Below are 20,440 nucleotides of genomic sequence, written 5' to 3' on the forward strand. Positions count from 1 at the left end.
AGGCCCCGGGGCGTCGCCGGCGAGCGGGGCGCGCTGACCCGGGCCCCGCAGGCAGAAGCGCAGGTGAGCAGCCGGAGCTGGGCTCGCCGCCGCCGCCGCCTCCCCCGTGCCTCCGCCCCGCGGCGCCCCACTCCTCCCCGCGCGGGGGCCGGGGGTCGGGCGAGGGCTCTGCCCAACCGCCGGGGGGGCTTTGACGGGAAGTGGGGCGGCGACGTGGGAACCCCCGGACCGGGCGGCCGTGCCCGGCCCGCCAGGGTGCGTCCAGGCGCGGGGCCACCACCTCCCCGCGAGCGCTGGGCGCGCCGGCCGCGGGAGCCGCAGGTGGTTCCCCGGGCCGGCCCTTTTCTCCTCCCCCTTTCCTTTCTTTCGCCTCCCCTCCCTCTCGCCCGGTGTCGGCGGCACTTCCCCCGCTTCCTCCTCCCTCTCCAATCGGGAGGGAGGGAAGGAGCCGCCGGCTCTTTCCTGCCTCCCTGCAAACTTCAGCGGGACTCGCGTCTCCACTCGCTGCCTCGCCCGCCGCGCCCCCAGCCCGGGAGCTGCTCCTCGAACTTCCTTTGGCCGCGCGGCCCGGGAACCCTGGCGGCTGGAAGGGCGCCGCCGGGCGCCAGGCGGCCGCCGCTCGGACCCTCCGGAGCCCTTCCCCGCGGCTCCCCGGGCGGCCGCCGCTCCTCCTCCTCGCCGCCCGCCCGCCCGTCGGTCCGTCCCGCCCGCCCGCCTCGCCGCTCCCCGGCGGGTAGGAGCCTCCCGGCTCCCCCCTCGGCGCCCCGCCGCCGCCCGGACTTTTCTTTGTGTTGGATGCGGACTGGCGCCCCGCGCCGACGGGGGCCGGACTGAGTGCCGCGCTCGCCCGCGCCGCCCGGCCCGGCCATGCCCTTCCACCAGAGGACCGTGGAGCCCGCGCGGCTGCGCCAGCCGGAGGCGGCCGGGGCGGCGGGCGCGCCGCTCTTCCGCTCGCTGGAGCAGGTCAGCTCGCACGCCCTGGTCTGCCTGTTGGAGCAGCTCGCCGACCTGTCGCGCTGCGCCGGGGACATCTTCGGCGAGCTCGAGGGACAGGCGGCCGCCCTGGGCCGCCGCACCGCAGCGCTGCACCGCCGCCTCGACGCCCTGCACGCCGCCACCGCGCGCCTCGACCACCGCCGAGTGAAAATCCGTGAGTGGCAAGCGGCTCGGGGGAGGGGAACGAGGCGGGGAGGCGCCCAGCCTGCTGCTCCCTCCCGCCCCCTGGCGGCCCCGAGCCGGCTCTCGGGCATCCGCGCGGAACCCCGGAGCCCCGGCCCAGCGCGAGGGTCGGGCTCTCGAGTGGGGACGGCGGGACCCGAGACCCGGCGGCCGTGCAGGTGGCGGGCGCGTGTGGCGCTCTCGGGTTCCGAAGGTTCCTGGCCGCCTCGAAGGAGTGGGCGCCCTAATGGAGTGTGAGAATTGGGCTGGCCCCGTCCCACTGTCCGCTCCTTCCCTCTTGTTTGTCTGTGTGGGAGGCTGAGAGGAGCCCCGGGGGCGCTGTAGGCAGAGGAGGAGCCGAGGTCGTGGGAGAAGGGTCAGGGAAAGGTAGTCTGTTGGAGAAGCAGGGTACCACATAGGTATGGACTTACGGTGATTCCAGTCCTTGAGACTTCAGGAGGATCCGTTTGTGAAAATCTCTGAGGATCTCAGCGAGCGTTGGGGCTGCATTCACCTCTCTGACCGGTGCTCTTACCTAAGTACAAACAAAAGTTCGCTTTTAGTTCAGCGTTTTCTTTTTTGGTGCCAATTTTTGCCTCTTCCCGACCCCCGGCCCCTTCACTGACCCACCAGCTCTTTTTAATTCTGGGAGCTTTGACCTCGTAGTGAGACTCGGCATCCCATTCGTCTTTGTCTAACCTCCCCCAACTCTGAAAATCAAGTCTCTGTCCTAAGGTAGTGATCTCTCCAAGCATCTATTTCATTTCAGCAGCTTAACCAGCTCCAGTGAATGAAGTAACTGGAATTTCCTGTTGGCCCAAAGTAGAGAAACTTTCAGTGTGATGTTTATGTGGTTTCTCCCCTTTTGGTACATGGACTTGGTCATATTCCTCAGTGTAAAGAGTAAAGTGGAGATGGTTGATGCATTGCAGGGTGGGAGGGGAGGTGTTGGTGTAAAACACGCCTAGATTTCAGCAGCTGTGGATGAAATACTGTCTCTCTTAGAATCACTTCATATGCAATCTTGAATAGCTGGTTTACTTTTTTTTTTTTTTCATCCTTGCTAGAAAAGCTTAGCTATATTTTACCACTTTACAACTGGAACAGTTCAAGTTTTTAGTACTTTAATACTGGTGAGATTGTTTGCTGTAATACATCTTTCTCCAAGTTGTGAAGTTATGTGATGGTTTTACATTTTAGAGTTCATCTCTCTGATATTGCTGTCAACACATCCTTATAAGTTGTGGGCTGTTCTCAACCAGGGAGAGTTCCCCCCATTCCTCCCCCACCAAAAAAAAGTTAGAAAGGGGGAAAAAAAGTCAAAATGGTCTCATAAAGTTGTTGGACATAACAAGAATATATCTACTTAATGTGAATACTGACCTCATGCATCAGGATATACTGTCTTAGTGGAATGTCATTGTCATCTCAGTAATCACTAGATGCTTCTATGCCTTTCCCGTGTAGAGTGTCTGTGTGTAGGTGAAGGAGAATTTCACCCTTGAGGAATGCTGTGATGAGGCAGATCTGACTGCTAGGTGAACTGATCTATTGTGGGAACTGAAAGACAAGAGAAAACTCCCTGGAGGTCAAGAACTTCTTTTGCCAGTTTTGTTTTACATTTGAACATATCACTTTTCTCTCTTTTCATACATATGCACCAATAGCTAAGGTTCATAGTCAAAATCCCCCAAGTTCCCTGAATTAACTAAGGTTGTCCTAATTAGTGACTGAAGTAACTCTCTTCAAAACTTTTCACAAGTTTCTTTGAATCTTTGGCTTTGATTTCATACTGGAAAACCTGGCTCATCCTTCTTTTTAATGATGGAGAAGGAAGGCTTTTATTAAATATAATTATGTCTGAGAGTGGAAGTACACATATAGAGAAGAAAGCTGAACTATAAAGACATGGTGTTTTTGTGGTTTTTCACCTTCACACACTTAACTTTTTAATATGCTAAGATGCATTGCAACACTATGCATTCATCTTATTTAGACTCTGTTAGACTTCTTTTTTTTTTTTAATGTCTTGTTCCTGTGTAAAAGCTACATTTTGAAGTCATTTTGGTCCCCTTTTAGGCAGGCCTAGAGAATAACATGCTACATTAGAATGGACACATAGACTTTTAGACTTGAAACTGACTGTAAAGGACATCTCTTTCATTAACTCTTAACAGGGGAGGAAGTCGAGTCCAAGAGAGTTGAAGTGATTCGCCCCAGGTTAGGTGGTGGGCTAATGGCACAGCTGGGCCTGGAGCCCAGACCTGATTGACTCGCCTCCTGTCCCACTGCATATATCCTGCCCCTTTTAGGGTCACGTGGGAATGGGGAACAATTTAGATGCATTCCATAAACAGTCCCAAGGATGACAGTGACCGTTTAATTTCATCCTTCTTGTCAGATAAACCTTGTAATGAGTCTCCCAAGGAGCAAGTAACAGAGCTGAATAGTTTATCAGAAGCCAGAGTGCAGCAGCAGTGATGGGTCTCTACTATAATCAAGGGTGTGAGTGGAGCTGTTTAAAAAACGTATACACTTTTACCTTTCCAATACAGAAACAGCATTTTAGTCCTGTGGGCGAGCCTTGCCTCAATAATTCTGAGAAGTATTTAGTCAAGTTTGCCATTCCTCAAAATCTCATAGGTAGTCATCCAAAATAATTTTTTTGTTATAATTGGGGATAACATACATCATTTTTTCCCTCCTGCTTATCCTTAAAGACTCCCCTAATGCTTCCCCCAACACCACCAGGTTGGAGGGAGGGTTCCCATGGCATCCAGTATAGGCATCTGTTCGGTCCCTCCATCCCCACATTTACCAGTGTGGGCTGAAATCCTCTATTCATTTCTGCTCCCCTCTGCTAGATAGCAAGCTCCTGAGGTCAAGGATGGCTGCATCTTTGTTTTTCCAAAGTTTAAAACAGTGCCTGGAATGCGACAGCTCAATCGATATTTGAACTGAACTAATATTTAGTTTCCTAGTGCTCAGTGTCAGGAAGAATAACTACAAAAACCTTTGGGAGGGACTGTTACACTGACTGCTGCAAGTCTGCACGAACAAGACAATTGTTTTATTTTATTTTATTTATTTATTTTTTTAAAAGGAACATTTTGTTTACTTATTTTTGGCTGCGTTGGGTCTTTGTTACTGTGCATGGGCTTTCTCTAGTTGCGGCGAGCGTGGGCTACTCTTTGTTGCAGTGTGCGGGCTTCTCATTGCAGTGGCTTCTCTAGGTGTGCAGGCTTCAGTAGTTGTGGCATGCGGGCTCAGTAGTTGTGGCACACGGGCTTAGTTGCTCCGCGGAATGTGGGGTCTTCCCAGACCAGGGATAGAACCCATGTCCCCTGCATTGGCAGGCAGATTCTTAACCACTGTGCTACCAGGGAAGTCCCGACAATTACTTTAAAAACAAATGAAAGAGTAAACTTTCTGCCTCTTTAAGGTTATGAGTATACTTCCATAAAAGTCAAATGTCGTTAATTCTGCTGACAAAATAAGTTCCCATTGAGAATAGTGACAGTGGCCAGAAATCTGGGTAGTTACATCTTGGCTCTGTAAGTAATCGAAACAGACTTTTCTATACAGAAATCAGTAGACACTCAATCTAACAGCCCTGTATTATTTTTAAACCCTGAGTGATTTGTTTCTTTTTATAATTAATAATAACATTATACTATGTAGCACTTTTATAACTGAAAGAATGTTTTTCAATTCTTGCGAGATAGGAAGACCAGGTTGTAGTATATCCGTTTTATGGACAAAGAAATGGAAGTTCTGGAATTAGTAAGAGGTATACATATACAGACATAGAGTCTTCGGATTTCTAGTCCCAAACTTCACCTTAACAGTGCTTCCGGGGTGAATACGAAATGTGATTGTCGAAACAGAATCGGAAAAAAGATGATTTGCTGGCTTTTTTCCCTTATAGTTCCAGAAAAGCAGATTTTTCTCCTCCTTAGATTCTAGAAGTGTTCTAAGTTCAGGGAGGTTTGTTGTGTTGCACGACTGTAGGGGCACCGTTCACACCTTAGTGTATGTTAACTGCGCTTCCGTGGGGTTGGTGCGGTACTCAGCGTGGGCACCCGTACGTGATGGCCTTGGTAGAATGTATAGTCTTCATAGGTGAGATAAATGGCATTCAGGGTAGCTTGCTGGCAGAAAGATCGTACGGGCACTATTTTTGCATGAACAAGGTATGCGTTTGTATTGTCTCTATTAGGCAGACACTACAGCCTAATACTTTCTGGGTGGTGCTTTAAGTGTCAAGCTGCATTGTCCTACCTCACAATGACTGTTCTCCTGACCCAACCAGAGGGTTGGCTGGTCCTGATGTCAGAGTATCTTTGCTTTTTTCTCAGAGTGAGTAGTCTTTCATGCAAGGTGCTTGTCAGAGTTGGGAAGACAGTACAGACTTCACTGCACTCTTAAGAACAGGTTGTGCGATTGTTTCTGTGCCTGCCTGCCTGCTGATAAATGTTTGTTATTTCTGGTGACATTGGCATAAGACTTGCTTTCATTGAAACATACCACATGCTGGGGAGGATGTTGGTGTGGAAATGAGGTCTCCACCCACCTCTAATCCCTGGATGGTCCCTAAATGTACTAATAGAAACTGACAGCTGAGCGGCCAGATTGCACCTCAGGTTTAGGCGGCCGCAGGAGATGAAGCAGTGTTTCCCATACTTGCCTGGCCTTAAGAACTGCCTGGAACTCTCGTTTAAGTTACGGATTCCCAGACCCTTCCAAAGCTTGTTGAGCCGGAGTCTCCAGTATACTTAACAAGTGCCCTTGTGTTCTTAGAGGACCGGGAAGAGTGCTGAAATAGACAGGAAAGCTCATTGGGTTGAGAATTGGGAGACTTGAGTCTGGCTTCACCTCTGCCATTTTCTAATGCAGATTTAGAGCAATGTATTCAAAACCTCCTTTCCTTATGTGTAAAATAGAGACTTTGTCTAAAATAACCTCTATGGGCCTTTCCAGTTTTGGCATTTTGAGATGCTAATGAGGGGTTACTATCTGATAATAGTAGTGTCTCAGATGACCTTGTAAATACAACTTTGATCAATAATCTCTCTCTGATTCTTATCGTTAGGCATCTAAAAAAGTGTGTCTAAAATCAATTCTTTATGACCGTACGGACTCTTTTAACTCATATTTTACCCACATGGAGTGCATGGAGCTTCACGTCTTGAGGGGTTAGTCATTTTCCAAACAGATCCGGTAGGTACTTGTTTCAAACTTGCGTATATCCTGCCCACAGTCCATTCATAGCTTCCTCTTCATCTTTGAAAAGTGATAACATCATTTTGGAAAGAGAACTGTTTAAATGCATTTGCCATATGTTAGATTTCTTAAAAAGAGAGTTATTTTTGAAAAAAATTATGAGCATATATTGCTTAAGCCGAAACATCAATCTACTCTTCGACTCCTGGGTACTGAAACTATAATTACCTGGTTTAAAAAGCTACCTACATTTAGGTTGAAATGATTTATTAAGCAACTATCTGGTTTTCCGCTATATGAGAGGAAGAGCCAGTATTAAAATTTCATCTGTACGTATTGTGTTAGGATTGGGACTAGCAAATGAAAAAGCTTACGTAATAGGAGAGAAATCTTTGAGAGTCTTAATATTTTGGAAGAAAATTTAGAAACAGAGAAGAATAACACAGTGTTTGCCTCTGGCTATCATTTTAATATGTTTTAAAAATCACATTTTAAGTATAAAATAAAATGGTTTGCACCAAACTAAGCACCTAGTAACTTATTTATTTAACTCTGTTTATGCTCAAATTGGTTTATATCCTGGAATGAATTAATTTTGCAAGATTTGAAGTTCAAAACCAGCAGGATGGTGCTGGATGATGTTACAGTTGTGGTAGCGGATGTTACATTTGTGCTGCGCGCCTTAGCAGCACTTTAGACAAATGTAGCAAAAGAGATGGAGCGTCTGTTTTTTGTTTGTTTGTTTGTTTGTTTTAATAGTGCTGCAGTGAACATTGTGGTACATGTCTCTCTCTTTTTTTAAAAAAATTAATTATTTATTTATTTATTTTTGGCTGCATTGGGTCTTCGTTGCTGCGTGCGGGCTTTCTCTATTTGTAGTGAGCAGGGGCTACTCTTTGTTGCGGTGCGTGGGCTTCTCATCGTGGTGGCTTCTTCTGTTGTGGAGCACGGGCTCTAGGTGCATGGGCTTCAGTAGTTGTGGTGTGCAGGCTCAGTAGTTGTGGCACACGGGACTAGTTGCCCCGTGGCATGTGGGATCTTCCCCGACTAGGGCTCGAACCCGTGTCTCCTGCATTGGCAGGCGGATTCTTAACCACTGCACCACCAGGGAAGTCCGGAGCATCTGTTTTTGAATGAGGATTCTTCTGAGAAAAGGCCCTGGAGGACCCAGCCTCAGTCCCTTTCCTTGTGAATTAAATGACATGTCTGTGAGAGCATTTAGCATCACTCCAACAAAAAAAATGACATCAGTGGTATCAATATCTAGGCAGCAGCACAATTCCAGTTTCTGGTATTGGGCTGTCTTTTCGGCACCTTTTATTGTCTGATAGTGGGGACAGCTAATGTCAGAGCACTTGCTATAGGCCAGACACTTTACTATGTACCACAGCTCCAGGAAATGGATACCATTATTATTTGTGTTTGGCAGATGATGCAGCTAAGCCACAAATAATTTGTTTGTCTGCATTCACAGCTAGTAAGCAACAGCGCTGGGACTTGAACCCAGGCAGACCTGTGTCCAGAGCCTGTCCTAACCATTCTGCGGTACTGTCTCTCAGGTCATGATATTTTGTACTCAGATGAGGAAAGCTGATGCTAAGAGGATATGGCAGAAACCTGGCAAATGTCTGGTGGGGGCGGACCGGGGGAAACTCTTAAGTCTTTTGATCTTCTCCCTTTTCCTTCTTTTTTGGTTTTGAAACCTCTCAAACTATTAGCATATAGGCAAGAAATTTGAGGCATGCCTCTGAAGTACTTAACACAGTGCTTGGCACACAGCTAATGTGTATTTAGCCTTTGCTGTTGTTTTGATGACAGTGAAGGCTGAGTTAGCATCTGAGGGTCCATGGATGTTCATGTACTACTGCAGGGGGCCCAGTCCGTCTGAGGCCGCTCACTGAAGCCTAGAAGATGAAGCTTTGGTCGGAGATAAACATATAGATACTTCTCATTTGAAAACCAGAGAGTTCTGCCCAGGATCTTAAAGTACATGTGGTTCCTGACAGGAAGGTGGGAAGGGTGGTGGTTTCTTTCTGCCTCCCAGGGGTGTGGCCTGTGGAGCTGGGGTTGGAGGAGCGAGCCTTTCTCCCGGGGCCTTTCTGAGGATGTCTGAGAGCCCTCTTCACCTCCATTTCCTCCTTTCTCCTTGTAGCAACTGCAGACCCAGCTCAGCTCCCACTGGGTTCTTAGCTCTAAGAGCGTCCCCTTTACCCCAGATGCCCAGGGAGCTGTCAGCACCTAAACGCTGCTCCTACCTGATTTCACATCCCCACTCAGAACTTGAGGGGAGCTGCTCAGACCTCAGCTTTCCCTGGGCATCTTGGGACACAGAGCAGTTGTTAGCACTATTTCATTCACCTCGTGTTTCCCACACTTTCTGAGTTATCAGATGCACCTGGACCCTGTTTAAAAACAGATTCCCAGAGATTCTGGAGACTCTGAGTCAGCAAGTCTGGGGTGAGGCCAGGAACACGCCTGGCTGACAAGTACCCCCAGGTGATTCTGATTAGCCGAGTTTTGGAAACACCAGTCTGTGCTACGTGTTAGGAATCTGGTCCATTGAAGATGGCGGGCTAGTCCTGCATTCATGAAGTGTATTTGGGGTTATTCTGCTAGTGGTGAGTTGTGAGGGGTACAAGAGGAACAGGGTCCTTCTGCAGGTACTTTACCGTATGGTGTCAATGATTCAATATGTAAGTAAATATTAAGGAATTAACCATTATTGACAACATCATTTCCTCCCTTCTGGAATAAGATTTTTTTTCCCCTGTGGGATGGTGGGAATTTTCTTCCATTAGTATTCTTTTATTTTCACTTATTCTTCTGGTTTGTTTCACAAGAAATTACCCACCCCCACCCCCAGAGGAAAGCAGTGTCTTGTTTGGGGAGAACAAACAACTGTTTCTGGTTATTCTGCAGGGAAATCCTCTCTTGTTCTTTCCTCTACTTTTTACCCCTTCAGATTAAAAGCTGGTAAAGTACCGTGTGGGGGATTGTGCAGTAACTGGCTGATTAAAACGGCAATAACACATGGTAAAATAAAATGGGGGCTTGCTACATGGCTATATTAGACATCCGACGAAATGTTCTGAGGACTCAGAGAGCACAATGTATATATAGCAAAGGAAATCGAGTTAAGTGGAGGCTATGCTATGCACAGCCAACTTATGCCTGACTATGTTGGCATCTGAGAACGACTGTTGAGGCGCTCTGCCATCTCCCCGCTGATGGTCTGGCTGCGGTGACCACTATCTAGGCAAGAGCGCCGCCTTCCATCTCTCAGGATGTTCCAGCTGTACTTAGCTAGCTGGTGGCATCTCAGGGAGCTCCAGGTAGCCTGACTCTACAGCTGGGATTCTTTACTTCTGCATTATATGAGGGCTAAGTTTGGTGGAAAATCATGATGCATTCCAAATAATCTTAGCATAACTTTTCATTAAATTTATTGAATAGGCAATACATTTACATTGTTGAAAAAAATATATACAAAGTTATGCATTGAAAAGTCTCACTCCTGCTTCTGTCCCCTTTCTGCCTTGTCCTCCCCCACTGCACTAGAATAACCACTTTATTAACTTCTCTGTATTCTTCCAGAATTTCTTCATGCAAACATAAAAATGTTAATTTATGTTATTTTCCTTTTGTTTGCTATCTATCAGTATATAATTTCTGGATTGTCCTATTGCCTTTCTTTATTTGTATATGTGATCCAAAGTGATTATTTTCATTATTTTTCTGTATGTCTTTTAAGCCAGTTTCTTTTTTATTTGTAAAATCGAAGTTAACTTTTTTTTTTGGTCAGAGAATGCAGTTGATTTGGGAAAAACAAGATTAATTAACCTTGAAATGGATTGTTAATCTAAGCACCTTCTTAAATGTTTTTTATTGCCAGTGCTTTGATTTAGATACATTTAAAATATGAGCTTCCCAAGAGATGATTAATCTTTTCCTGTATTAACAAAGGAAAAGGGAGGAGGGGCTTCTGTTAAATGTTTGTAAGAACACAGTGTAAGTTGAGTTTATTTAAAAGTGGGCATTTTCTGCCTTTTATCTGGATATCCAGCATGCTGCATGTGAATTACTTCCTGACGTGGGAGGGGACTATTACTGATACAGGGCTGCATTTGAATTTTAGTGTGGAATGTTTTACTCTGAGATAGTGACTTCATTAGCTAAATAAATGCATATGATCCGGAGGTCTGCTTGGTATTTTAACTTCACTGGCTTGGTTATATCTACCTTGACTGCAGAGTACAGTGCAGAGTGACACTCACAGACATTTGAATGAAGCAGCTATGGACATTTGAGTTATTTTTTTCCTGGTTGTCAGCCTGCTTAAGACCAAAGGTTGGTACTGAATTAGTATAGAAATGACTAACTTAAACATTATTCATGAGTGTAGACTCAGAAACTTAATCATTGAATTACACAGCCTACCGTGTAGTTTTGTGTAAATAAAAGTACATTAAAAAGCTTTCAGCCTTGGGGCTTCCCTGGTGGCGCAGTGGTTGAGAATCTGCCTGCCAATGCAGGGGACACGGGTTCGAGCCCTGGTCTGGGAAGATCCCACATGCCGCGGAGCAACTAGGCCCGTGAGCCACAACTACTGAGCCTGCGCGTCTGGAGCCTGTTCTCCGCAGCAAGAGAGGCCGCGATGGTGAGAGGCCCGCGCACCGCGATGAAGAGTGGCCCCCGCTTGCCACAACTAGAGAAAGCCCTCGCACAGAAACGAAGACCCAACACAGCCATAAATAAATAAATAAAATAAATAAACCCAAGTTTAAAAAAGAAAAAAAGTAAGCTGAAATATTAAAAAAAAAAAAAAAAAGCTTTCAGCCTTGCAAAGTATGTCATCAAACAGTTCTGATTATAAAATTATAATGTATATTCATCATATATTTCAGACCTGTAAAGTACAGAGAATATAAAGAAGAAAAAGTATTACAACCTAGGGAGTGTTCATTTCCTCTTTTTTTTTTTTTCTGGTTAATAACTATGTATGGATCTATCTATAAGTATAGCAATAGATAGCATTTTTAACAGAACGGGGAACATCACTGTCGCTATATAATTTTTTGTCCTGATCTTTTAAAACCTAGCTTATATTGTGAGAATTTCCCCCAGGTCATTGACATCCAGAGGCTGTTTTAAATAGGAGAAGCATTGGGGTGCATCTCTCTGACAATCTCTTACTTTGCTTTGGCTCCCAAGTGAAGTCCTTATGATGTTCCTAGGGGTCTGTGTGTTCACACGAGAGTTATCAAGCAGACAGAATTATTTTTCTTTTCTCCTGGTGCTTCGTAGGGTTTGTTCTGTGTTTAGTTATTTGAGAACTTGTTAGTGGCACTCATGAGTAGTGTCTAGGAGAGGATGTGTTGGAGTTTTATCCGTTAGTCCAGTGGATTGCTAAGTCTTTGTCATTATCCCCATCTGCTTGAAAAATTCATCATATTTTATGTCTAAGATTGTTTGCCCAATACCACGGTTCTCTGTATCCTTGCAGCAAACAGATCGTTGAGTCAAAAGATAGTTGTCTCCTTCCTTCTTTATTGGTTCTTTAGTTGAGCTGCCTTCCTGTTGTACTAATAAATATTATGTTGCTGTTTTTCCTCTGAAGCTACATTTCTTTTCCCCTTGAAACACAAGTAACATTTCCTTTTTCCCTTCACCAAAATGGCAATTAGAAATCTGTCTCAAGGTTTCTCACCTTGGCGGGCACCTTGTCTTGGCAACATATGGGGTCTGTTTAGATTAAGCTCAACAAGATTTAAAAACAAAGGTCTGTCAACTATCTCTTGCTGCAACTTTGGTTCTTGTTTTGTGGAAAGATGAGGATTAACCTTGTTCCTTTTATTGTAAATGTTGGATGGTTTAGTTGAAAAATGAATAGTCTGTGGAAAAATAGGGGGACGGGGCAAATTCACTCATGAAAATGGTGGCAGGGGATGAAGGTGTGTAATGGGTGGGAGAAATGTCTTTGAGTGCCATTAGTACATTTCACATAATCTAAATATATTGCTTGTAAATTGCCCAGTCTGCTTAATAATAAGTATTTACATTAACGTTGATGCGATGACATTTGTAGCTAACATTTGTAGGCTACTTACTGTGGGCCAGTTTCATTAATCCTCATAAAAACTGTGTAAGAGAGACATTACCACCCCCACTTTACTGATTTTACTGAGGGGCACAGAGAGGTAAGGTAATTTTCCCAAGGTCACCGAACTGGTAAGTGGTAGAGACAAAATATGGTATAGGTGAGTTCTGTGTTTAAACATTTTATTTGCATGATTTTAGTTAATTTTTGTGAACTTTTAAGTTCATTTTAATATTGAAAAATTTCTGAATATGCCTAGGGGTTGATAGGTATTTTCTATTTTATTCTGGTTATTTTTAATCATTTTGCCACTAGCCCAGTGGCATGACTCATGGAGGTGAATTAGCAGCCCACGTGACAGTGCTCTTGTGAATCTGTAGAGAATTAATAAAGTTTGCCTGGTTGTTTGAGCTGCGCTGATGAAAGGTGCTCTCGTCTCTAAATACAAAGTCTTTTTGTTAATGCGTCCCATCTTCTGGTCCCTTTTCCTTTGCCAGACATTCATGATCTGTGTCAGAAGAGAGGTGATACAGGAACAAATTTAATTTCAGGCTTATTTTTATTTAGTGGTATGTTAAGGGGGCAAATTCTCTTCTTGCCTTTCCCTTCTCTCCCCAAGCCTGCTGTATTTAAATACTGTGACACTGTAACATGCTATCTCAAGCTTATACCTCAAGGAAATGGCTTAGTTTACTTGTTAGTGATGGAGGAGGAGAGTAGCTGGTTGATACTCCACTCTCTAGCACATTTACCTGTGTTAACGGAAAATACCTTTAACCGCGTGGTGCTTGCTGGTGGCAGCGGCCATGGGAATTGGGATCCATGACCATTAACTTAAAGCAGCAGTTCTCAGAGTGTGATTCCTGGGCCAGGAGCGTCGGCATGTCCTGGGAACTTGCTGGAAATGCAAAATCTTGGCCCCCACCCCAGGCCTACTAAGTCAGAATACATGTGGGTGGGCTCAGCAGCCCTCCTAACAGCCCTCCTCCAGGTGATTCTGATGCTGGAGTTTGAGAACCGCTGTCTGCAGTATCAGCTGGCCCGGGGCCAGAGGAGGGAATCTTCTTAGAGACCTGTAGCCTGCGCTGTGCTTGGGGCAGTGACTGGGGCTGCAAAAGCTGAATCCCCAGAGGGCTCTTTACCAAGCTTGTGCCTCCGCTGGGGCAGTTCGGGTTTATGAACGCGGGCTTCATTACCATACAACGGGATTCTTGCCATAAGAGTCTCGGAACCCTGCCAGTCTGTGCCTCAGGGGCACACGGGCTAGCTGGCCTTCTCTTTGGAGATTAATAACCTGCCCCCTGGGCTTGCTCATCCTCCTTAGGGCTAAGGGCAGCTTCTCTGATTTCCCTTTTCCCAGGAACTTTAAACAGCATCTAGAGAGCAGGGAGGTGACTCACCACAATCATAGGGTAGGGACACAGTTTCTAAACAAAATCCGAAGGGAGAGGATTATTCTTTCTAAATACTGATTACATAAAACCCCCATTTCGATATTTTAGTGAGTGCCTCCTAACTAAGAAACGTAACTGGGAAAACTTGAGGCAGACATGGGAAATTTTACTTGTGGATGGGACTTACACGTTTGAATAAACGTGAGAAAAATATACAAGCATAAACGTATTGAGTACTTGGTGTTCTGTTGCTGGTGGTGGAATCCTATTTTGCTTTACCCAATATAATTCAGCTTTTCCATTGATTATTTTCTTATTTACGTAAGCTGTCCATAAATTAGCTGTTAGTATAGTATAATCCACTGTAATTTGGAGAGGTCATAGATAATTGAAACAGTTTGATAATGGCTGCAGAGCCTAGTAAAGAGACAGGCTGTGTGACCTTGAATAAATTACTTAACCTCTCTGTGCTGTGTTTTCTCCTTGGTAAAATGGGTATTGTGTTAATGGTAGTTGTGTGGATAAAATGCGATATATAGAACAGTGCCTGGCCCATACAAACAAGAAATATTAGCTGATAGGTACTTTGGATTGGCCCTTACTATTTTTTTTTTTTAAATAAATTTATTTATTTATTTATTTATTTTTGGTTGTGTTGGGTCTTCGTTTCTGTGCGAGGGCTTTCTCTAGTTGTGGTGAGCGGGGGCCACTCTTCATCGCGGTGCGCGGGCCTCTCACCATCGCGGCCTCTCCTGTTGCGGAGCACAGGCTCCAGACACGCAGGCTCAGTAGTTGTGGCTCACGGGCCCAGTTGCTCCGCGGCATGTGGGATCTTCCCAGACCAGGGCTTGAACCCATGTCCCCTGCATTGGCAGGCGGATTCTCAACCACTGCACCACCAGGGAAGCCCAGCCCTTACTATTTTAAAAAAACTTTTAACTTGTTTTTCTGAGTGTATTTCAAAATTGAAGTGTAAATAAAGTTAAGACTTTGGACTTAATTATTTGTTTGGACCCTAATAGTGTAGTTTCCTGATGAGTGTTCTGGTTAATTGTGTTCTGGTTGATTGAGTTTTCTAGATAGCTGATAATTAGGTTTGATAATTGGGTTGATTGTGGGACTTTAGGATCATTGTTTTGGATATCATGATAATTCAGTTCTGAAGGTCTAGAATATTGGATTAAATTTATTCAGCGTGTTCTCTAAAAATAGTGTTTTGGTTACATTTTTTTTTTTTTAAAGGAATTCCTTTATTTTTATTTTTTTTTATTTATTTACTTATTTATTTTTGGCTGCGTTGGGTCTTCGTTTCTGTGCGAGGGCTTTCTCCAGTTGCGGCAAGCGGGGGCCACTCTTCATCGCGGTGCGCGGGCCTCTCATTATCGCGGCCTCTCTTGTTGCGGAGCACAGGCTCCAGACGCGCAGGCTCAGCAGTTGTGGCTCACGGGCCCAGTTGCTCCGCGGCATGTGGGATCTTCCCAGACCAGGGCCCGAACCCGTGTCCCCTGCATTGGCAGGCAGATTCTCAACCACTGCGCCACGAGGGAAGTCCCTGTTTTGGTTACATTTTGATATGAGTTTTGATGTCATTTTCCACTTTTCAAACTGGGATCAATCAGATAAAATGAAGTTAGTTAGGGGTTTTGGTTTGTTGAGTTCCAATGAGTTGGTTTTATTACACACATAATCTGTAATTTAGAAACCTATCAAGTTACAAAAGTTAATTTGTAAGTTGTTTTGAACTTGTAATACATTTCCTCTTACAAACCATGTTTCCAAAGCATGACCAGGCTCAGGACACAGGGCAACCCCCGAAAAGCCTGTTCAACCTGAAATATAGATACCCAGACCTACAGTGCCACAGGGTCTAATCATCACATGAGAATTTGCTGTGGGAAAATGGATTATAAATGGCAACCAGGATACAAGATCACATTCTTCTGTCCTCCGAACCCTTTCCCTAAGCTGTGTGACACTGGCTTCATCTATAGCATGAATGATTTGAATCAGGCCTCCAAATTCCGTTTTGGAGGGGAGGGAAGGTAGGCTTTATGGTTTTGTGATAGCAGGATGTGTGAGTTATAAAGCTTTGGAAGCAGAGGGAGGGTGGTTTCCAGGGTGCATAGGTGTATGCGACTGAGCATGTTTTAGGTCTTGTGCTTATTTAGCAGGATCTTGGCTGTGGGCACTCATTACAGTTGAGAGGTCCAGGCCGGGTCGGGGAAGGCGAAGCCACCGGCAGCCTTGCAGGTTCACGTGGGGCAATTGGCAACTGTATGCAGAGCATTTCAAGCTGAGTGTTTGTAATAGGCAGCTGCTCATAGTGCCTTTTTCTAGGAGGGTTTAAATGGATGAGGGTCAGCAGTTTTATCAGTTTTAAAAACCCACTTATTATAATCATTATTTTTTTGCTTTTACTTACCTGTTTTATATGAGCATGCATTTACATTTGATTTCTGTTCGAAGGTTGTGTGTGTGTTTTTTTTTAAATAAACAATATGTAAAGCATTAAAGATCCTTTCCACTTCCACTCAGCATTCTCTGGAAAAGGATCTGAATTGTTTATAGAATCCAGCAAGCTTTTGGTAAAGTACATGTTTTTAAATCATCTTGAACATGTAAAGAAAAGACAGACTTGAGCTTGTTAAAAAAAATTACTCCTGTCAAGTCCCATGTAGCTTCGCCTGTCAAACAAGACTTGAAAATGTTTCCCCCAAGTGGCCATGTCTTAACAATTTATGTCCTTGAGGGAGTTCCTTGGAAGGAACTAAATTCTGGGAGGTCACATTTTTCTTTCAAGTTTGATTTCCAAAGTGAAAATGAACTTCTGTGTTTTAACTTGAACTTTGAAAAAAACTCGACGAAGAGCTTTTAGAACTGTGCAACGATTGTGTTATACGGAACTGGGCTTCCCCATCTCTGTAGCCAGAAATGAATCTTGACAGTTTCCTTTGTAGCTATAAAAATGAAGGGAGAAAGAGAAGAGGTAAAAAATGCTGAGTCTTAGAAATTGTTCTAGCCACTTAAATCTTAGCTACATAAATGTCTGTTTATATTGATGGGACAAGACCAAATAACAATAATTTTTTTTTTCTAGTGAAATATTTTCTCCCTTGGGAAACAACTTTGCCTATTTCTCAGGCTTTCTCATTGAAAACGTATGAATAGCCAGAATCTAGTATTTAGCATAATTAGGAAATGTACAGTTTTGACAGTCCTTGAAAAGGAATATATTTCATGTTTTGAGAGTCATATGTAGTAGTTTAAGTTGAGCCATGGTGAGTATCTGTTTCAGGAAGAATTGGAAAGGATTCTGAATTACCTGTAATGTCGCTTTTGTTCAGATGTTTTTGGTGTAACCATTTTATATTAGAAATAAACCATCATCTTTCAGATGGTATTGCAGATCTAGACAGAGCTGAAGTATCCTGTTAGTATACTGTGGGTTTTCATTTTCCTGGGTCACAGATAATAATTAAATGCTTTACTTTTTAAATCTTATTGTTGAGTGGTGGGTGGTCAGAGGAATAACTATGAAGGGGAAAGAAAATCATAAGGCGGAGGCAGTGATAAAATTCTTCATTGGCTGATACATAGTTATTGCAGCACCTTTAAGGGTAATGTATTGTCCTTAGCATTCAAGGATGTAACTGCTAAGGGTCTGTTAAACTACTCGCTTTGACTTTTCCCTGTGGCTGTAGAGGATTTATGGTGATTCATTTCATGCTTCCTTTGATGACGAGCTGGCTTCATGGCCATGGAAATGAGCAGCGGGGATTGGCTCGTGTGAAAAAACCTATGGACGTGGGTCATATTCTATCCTAGAACCATCTGTCCTTTCCTCTCTATGTATCTAAAATGGTACCTGTATTTCTGGGCTGAGTTAAAAATCCCTTTCTTTCCAAATGTCTCTCTTTTCTACTTAATAATAAAAGTTAGAAAATGGCTTGCCTTTCATGTTATCTATCTCTAAAAGTCCAACAAAAATACTAATTCCACAAGAATGGGAGCTGCCTTATGCTGCTTAAGATTCTTTTACGCGCATTCATGGATGTTCAGACAGAGATTCAGAAACAGTATCTGTGGGTGACATTGGAAGAGTGTTGGAATTTTGAGGATTTTACCTTCTAATGCTTGACACTATGACACTTGGGCAAGTTATATCACCTCTCTAGGCTACAGTTTTATCATTTGAAATGTAGGTGAATGAGATTACATGATCTCTAGAATCCAGAGTAAAGAAAGAGGATTTTTTGTTTGTTTTTCTTAAAATTCCTAAGGAACTTCTCACATTGGGATGCTATGAACTGACATCAGGTAGAATGGACAAATAGGGTAAGAATTTCTGGTGATTTCAGAAATTATGTAGTATGACTTTGGTCACTGAATGCAGCTGGCATTTCTCTGCTTTGGGTTTTAAAGAGGAGTTATATTTTCCTTGGAGTCTTGTTTAAAGTTGAGACTGTCCATGCTGGTTAACACTTGGCATATGTGTCCATTGTAAGAGTTCTTTCTCAGTGATTCTAAGGTTTTCACACAGCGTGTAACATGTATTAGAATGTCTTTCTGATTTCATAGGAAGAGTGAAATATTAGCTGTTACAATTACAGAATTCCATAAGTAATGAACTTTTTTCATAGTCCTGTTCCCTAAGATGCAACTACTCTTGGCAGGTGGTGTATAACAGAAGGATTTGAACATCATGGATATTTTCCGGTTGTTCATTTGATATTTGCCTTTCTAAATTCGTGTTCATAAGAGTATGGAAAGGATATGAAAGTGGAGAAGATAATGAACAAAATAAAGATACATTCCTTTGAACAGGCAATTAAAGGGTCTGAAATTCTTTCTGTTAGATGCTTTGCGTTTTGACTTACTTGGGATTTGGTGAGAGAATGAAATTCTAGAAGAGGATTGAAAACATTGTCGTTGACCAAACATTGACATTTTATCCTCCTTTTCTTTCCCTGTTCTTTAGAATAATGTCTCAAGTATATGCATTTCCATTTGGTTCTTTACAGGAGAAATTATGTTGTGTTGAGTGATGGTCATGCTATCCTCCTTAATTTTTTATATACAGCAAAACACAGGCTTCACTTAGATGATTTTTGCATTATCTCACATGATGACAAAACATGAAAATCCAAATTTTGATGTAGACTAGAAAGCAATTCTTAGTGTTGACGTTTTCCAGTATTTTTTTTTTTTTTAACAATGCCAGAAGTTGCTTCATTGTTTTTTTGATTCTCTCCTTCCTTTTACCTCCTATTGACCAGTTGTAGACAGAAATATTCTTTAATTTCAGGAAGAAGGACATTGTTATATGGTAGAATATACCTTTTACTGTCCTACAGAAAGCTTTCAATTAAAGAGTTGCTGTTGTAAACTGTGATTGGACTTTGAACTCTGAAACAGCCCAGGAACAGGCATTTTAAAATTCCGCTTTGGTTTTTCTTGTTATGCTTGTGCTATTAATTAAGTTCAGAAACGGGACTCCGCTTGCCTGTTCCTGCTTTTAGCGTTCTGTCTGGAGTTGCAGTTCTAGTTCTTTGCCTTGGCTAAGGAATTGCCATCTTTAAAGGGATGTTGACACCAGTTTTCCCATGGAACACGGCTCTGGAACGCTAATGGCTGCAAATAGATGCAATTTGGCGTCTAAAAAAAACCTGATAAAAATATTATTCTATACATTTCAGTGAAAGTATTCTTTCCATAGTAGTCATTTTGAGAGAGTATGTGTTTCATCTAGTGTTGTTGCTGTTGCTAAAAACGTCGAATTTTTAAAAAATTGAATCTGGAATCTGTTAGCACATTTATATTTTTGGTTTGTGCTTGTGTATTAGTTGTATGACTAAATTCTCATTGAAAAGGTGCCAGTGCTACAGGATTTTATTCCCCACACTCACTGGTGCCACTCCCCTCTGCAGAGTTAATCACAGTCAGCATTTTGGTGTCTGCCCTCACAGCTCCCATCACATTGTTTCGTCATCCTCCTGTGGATAGACTTTTGGGTTCTTTTTTCAATTTTTATCATTTCAAGCCACGATGCAGTGAAAATCCTTGTACCCACCTCATTGTGTAGCAGTATCGATAATATCTGTGAAGCTGTCCTTTGAAGAGCATGGATTTCGTTTTTGGCAAATTTATGGCAAGAAATCTGGTGATAAGGTGTGTGTTCAAGCTCTTCAGGTATTGAACATTTTGACATAGAGTGAGAGTTTCCAGAGTTATTCCTGGAATAAATGTCTCAAGATCATTAATTCAAAAGATGATATTTGTCTGGATATAGCAGTTCCTAGGGGGTGTGTGTGTGTGTTTAATTCATCTCCTTACTTTATAATCAGACATGATACTCGATGTGCCATTTGAATTGTGTTTAGTTTTAATAGATGATTTTCCTGAATCTTTAGTTAAATAAATGTACTCTGATTCATTGTTGACTTTCACCCCCCGAAGGATAACTGCTGCTGTTTTTGACTGCATGGCCTTTCCTACAGTTTGTCAATCTGACTAAATCTACTGACTCTTGCTAGGAGGTGGCATTTGAGCTATGTTGTGTACTGTTCCC

General features: G+C 43.4%; 1 protein-coding gene across 1 annotated transcript in view; it reads left to right on the plus strand.

Annotated features, from left to right (window-relative positions):
• The first annotated feature begins 867 nt into the window (after nucleotides 1-867).
• NHSL1 (NHS like 1) overlaps nucleotides 868-20,440 on the plus strand; it is a 238,868-nt gene continuing 219,295 nt past the window's right edge. Inside the window, exon 1 of the mRNA XM_059941108.1 lies at nucleotides 868-1,150. Within this exon, the coding sequence (XP_059797091.1) occupies nucleotides 868-1,150 (283 nt within the window). The remainder of the gene's footprint in view (nucleotides 1,151-20,440) is intronic.

The sequence above is a fragment of the Balaenoptera ricei genome, chromosome 12, assembly GCF_028023285.1.
Source record: "Balaenoptera ricei isolate mBalRic1 chromosome 12, mBalRic1.hap2, whole genome shotgun sequence".
NCBI lineage: Eukaryota > Metazoa > Chordata > Mammalia > Artiodactyla > Balaenopteridae > Balaenoptera > Balaenoptera ricei.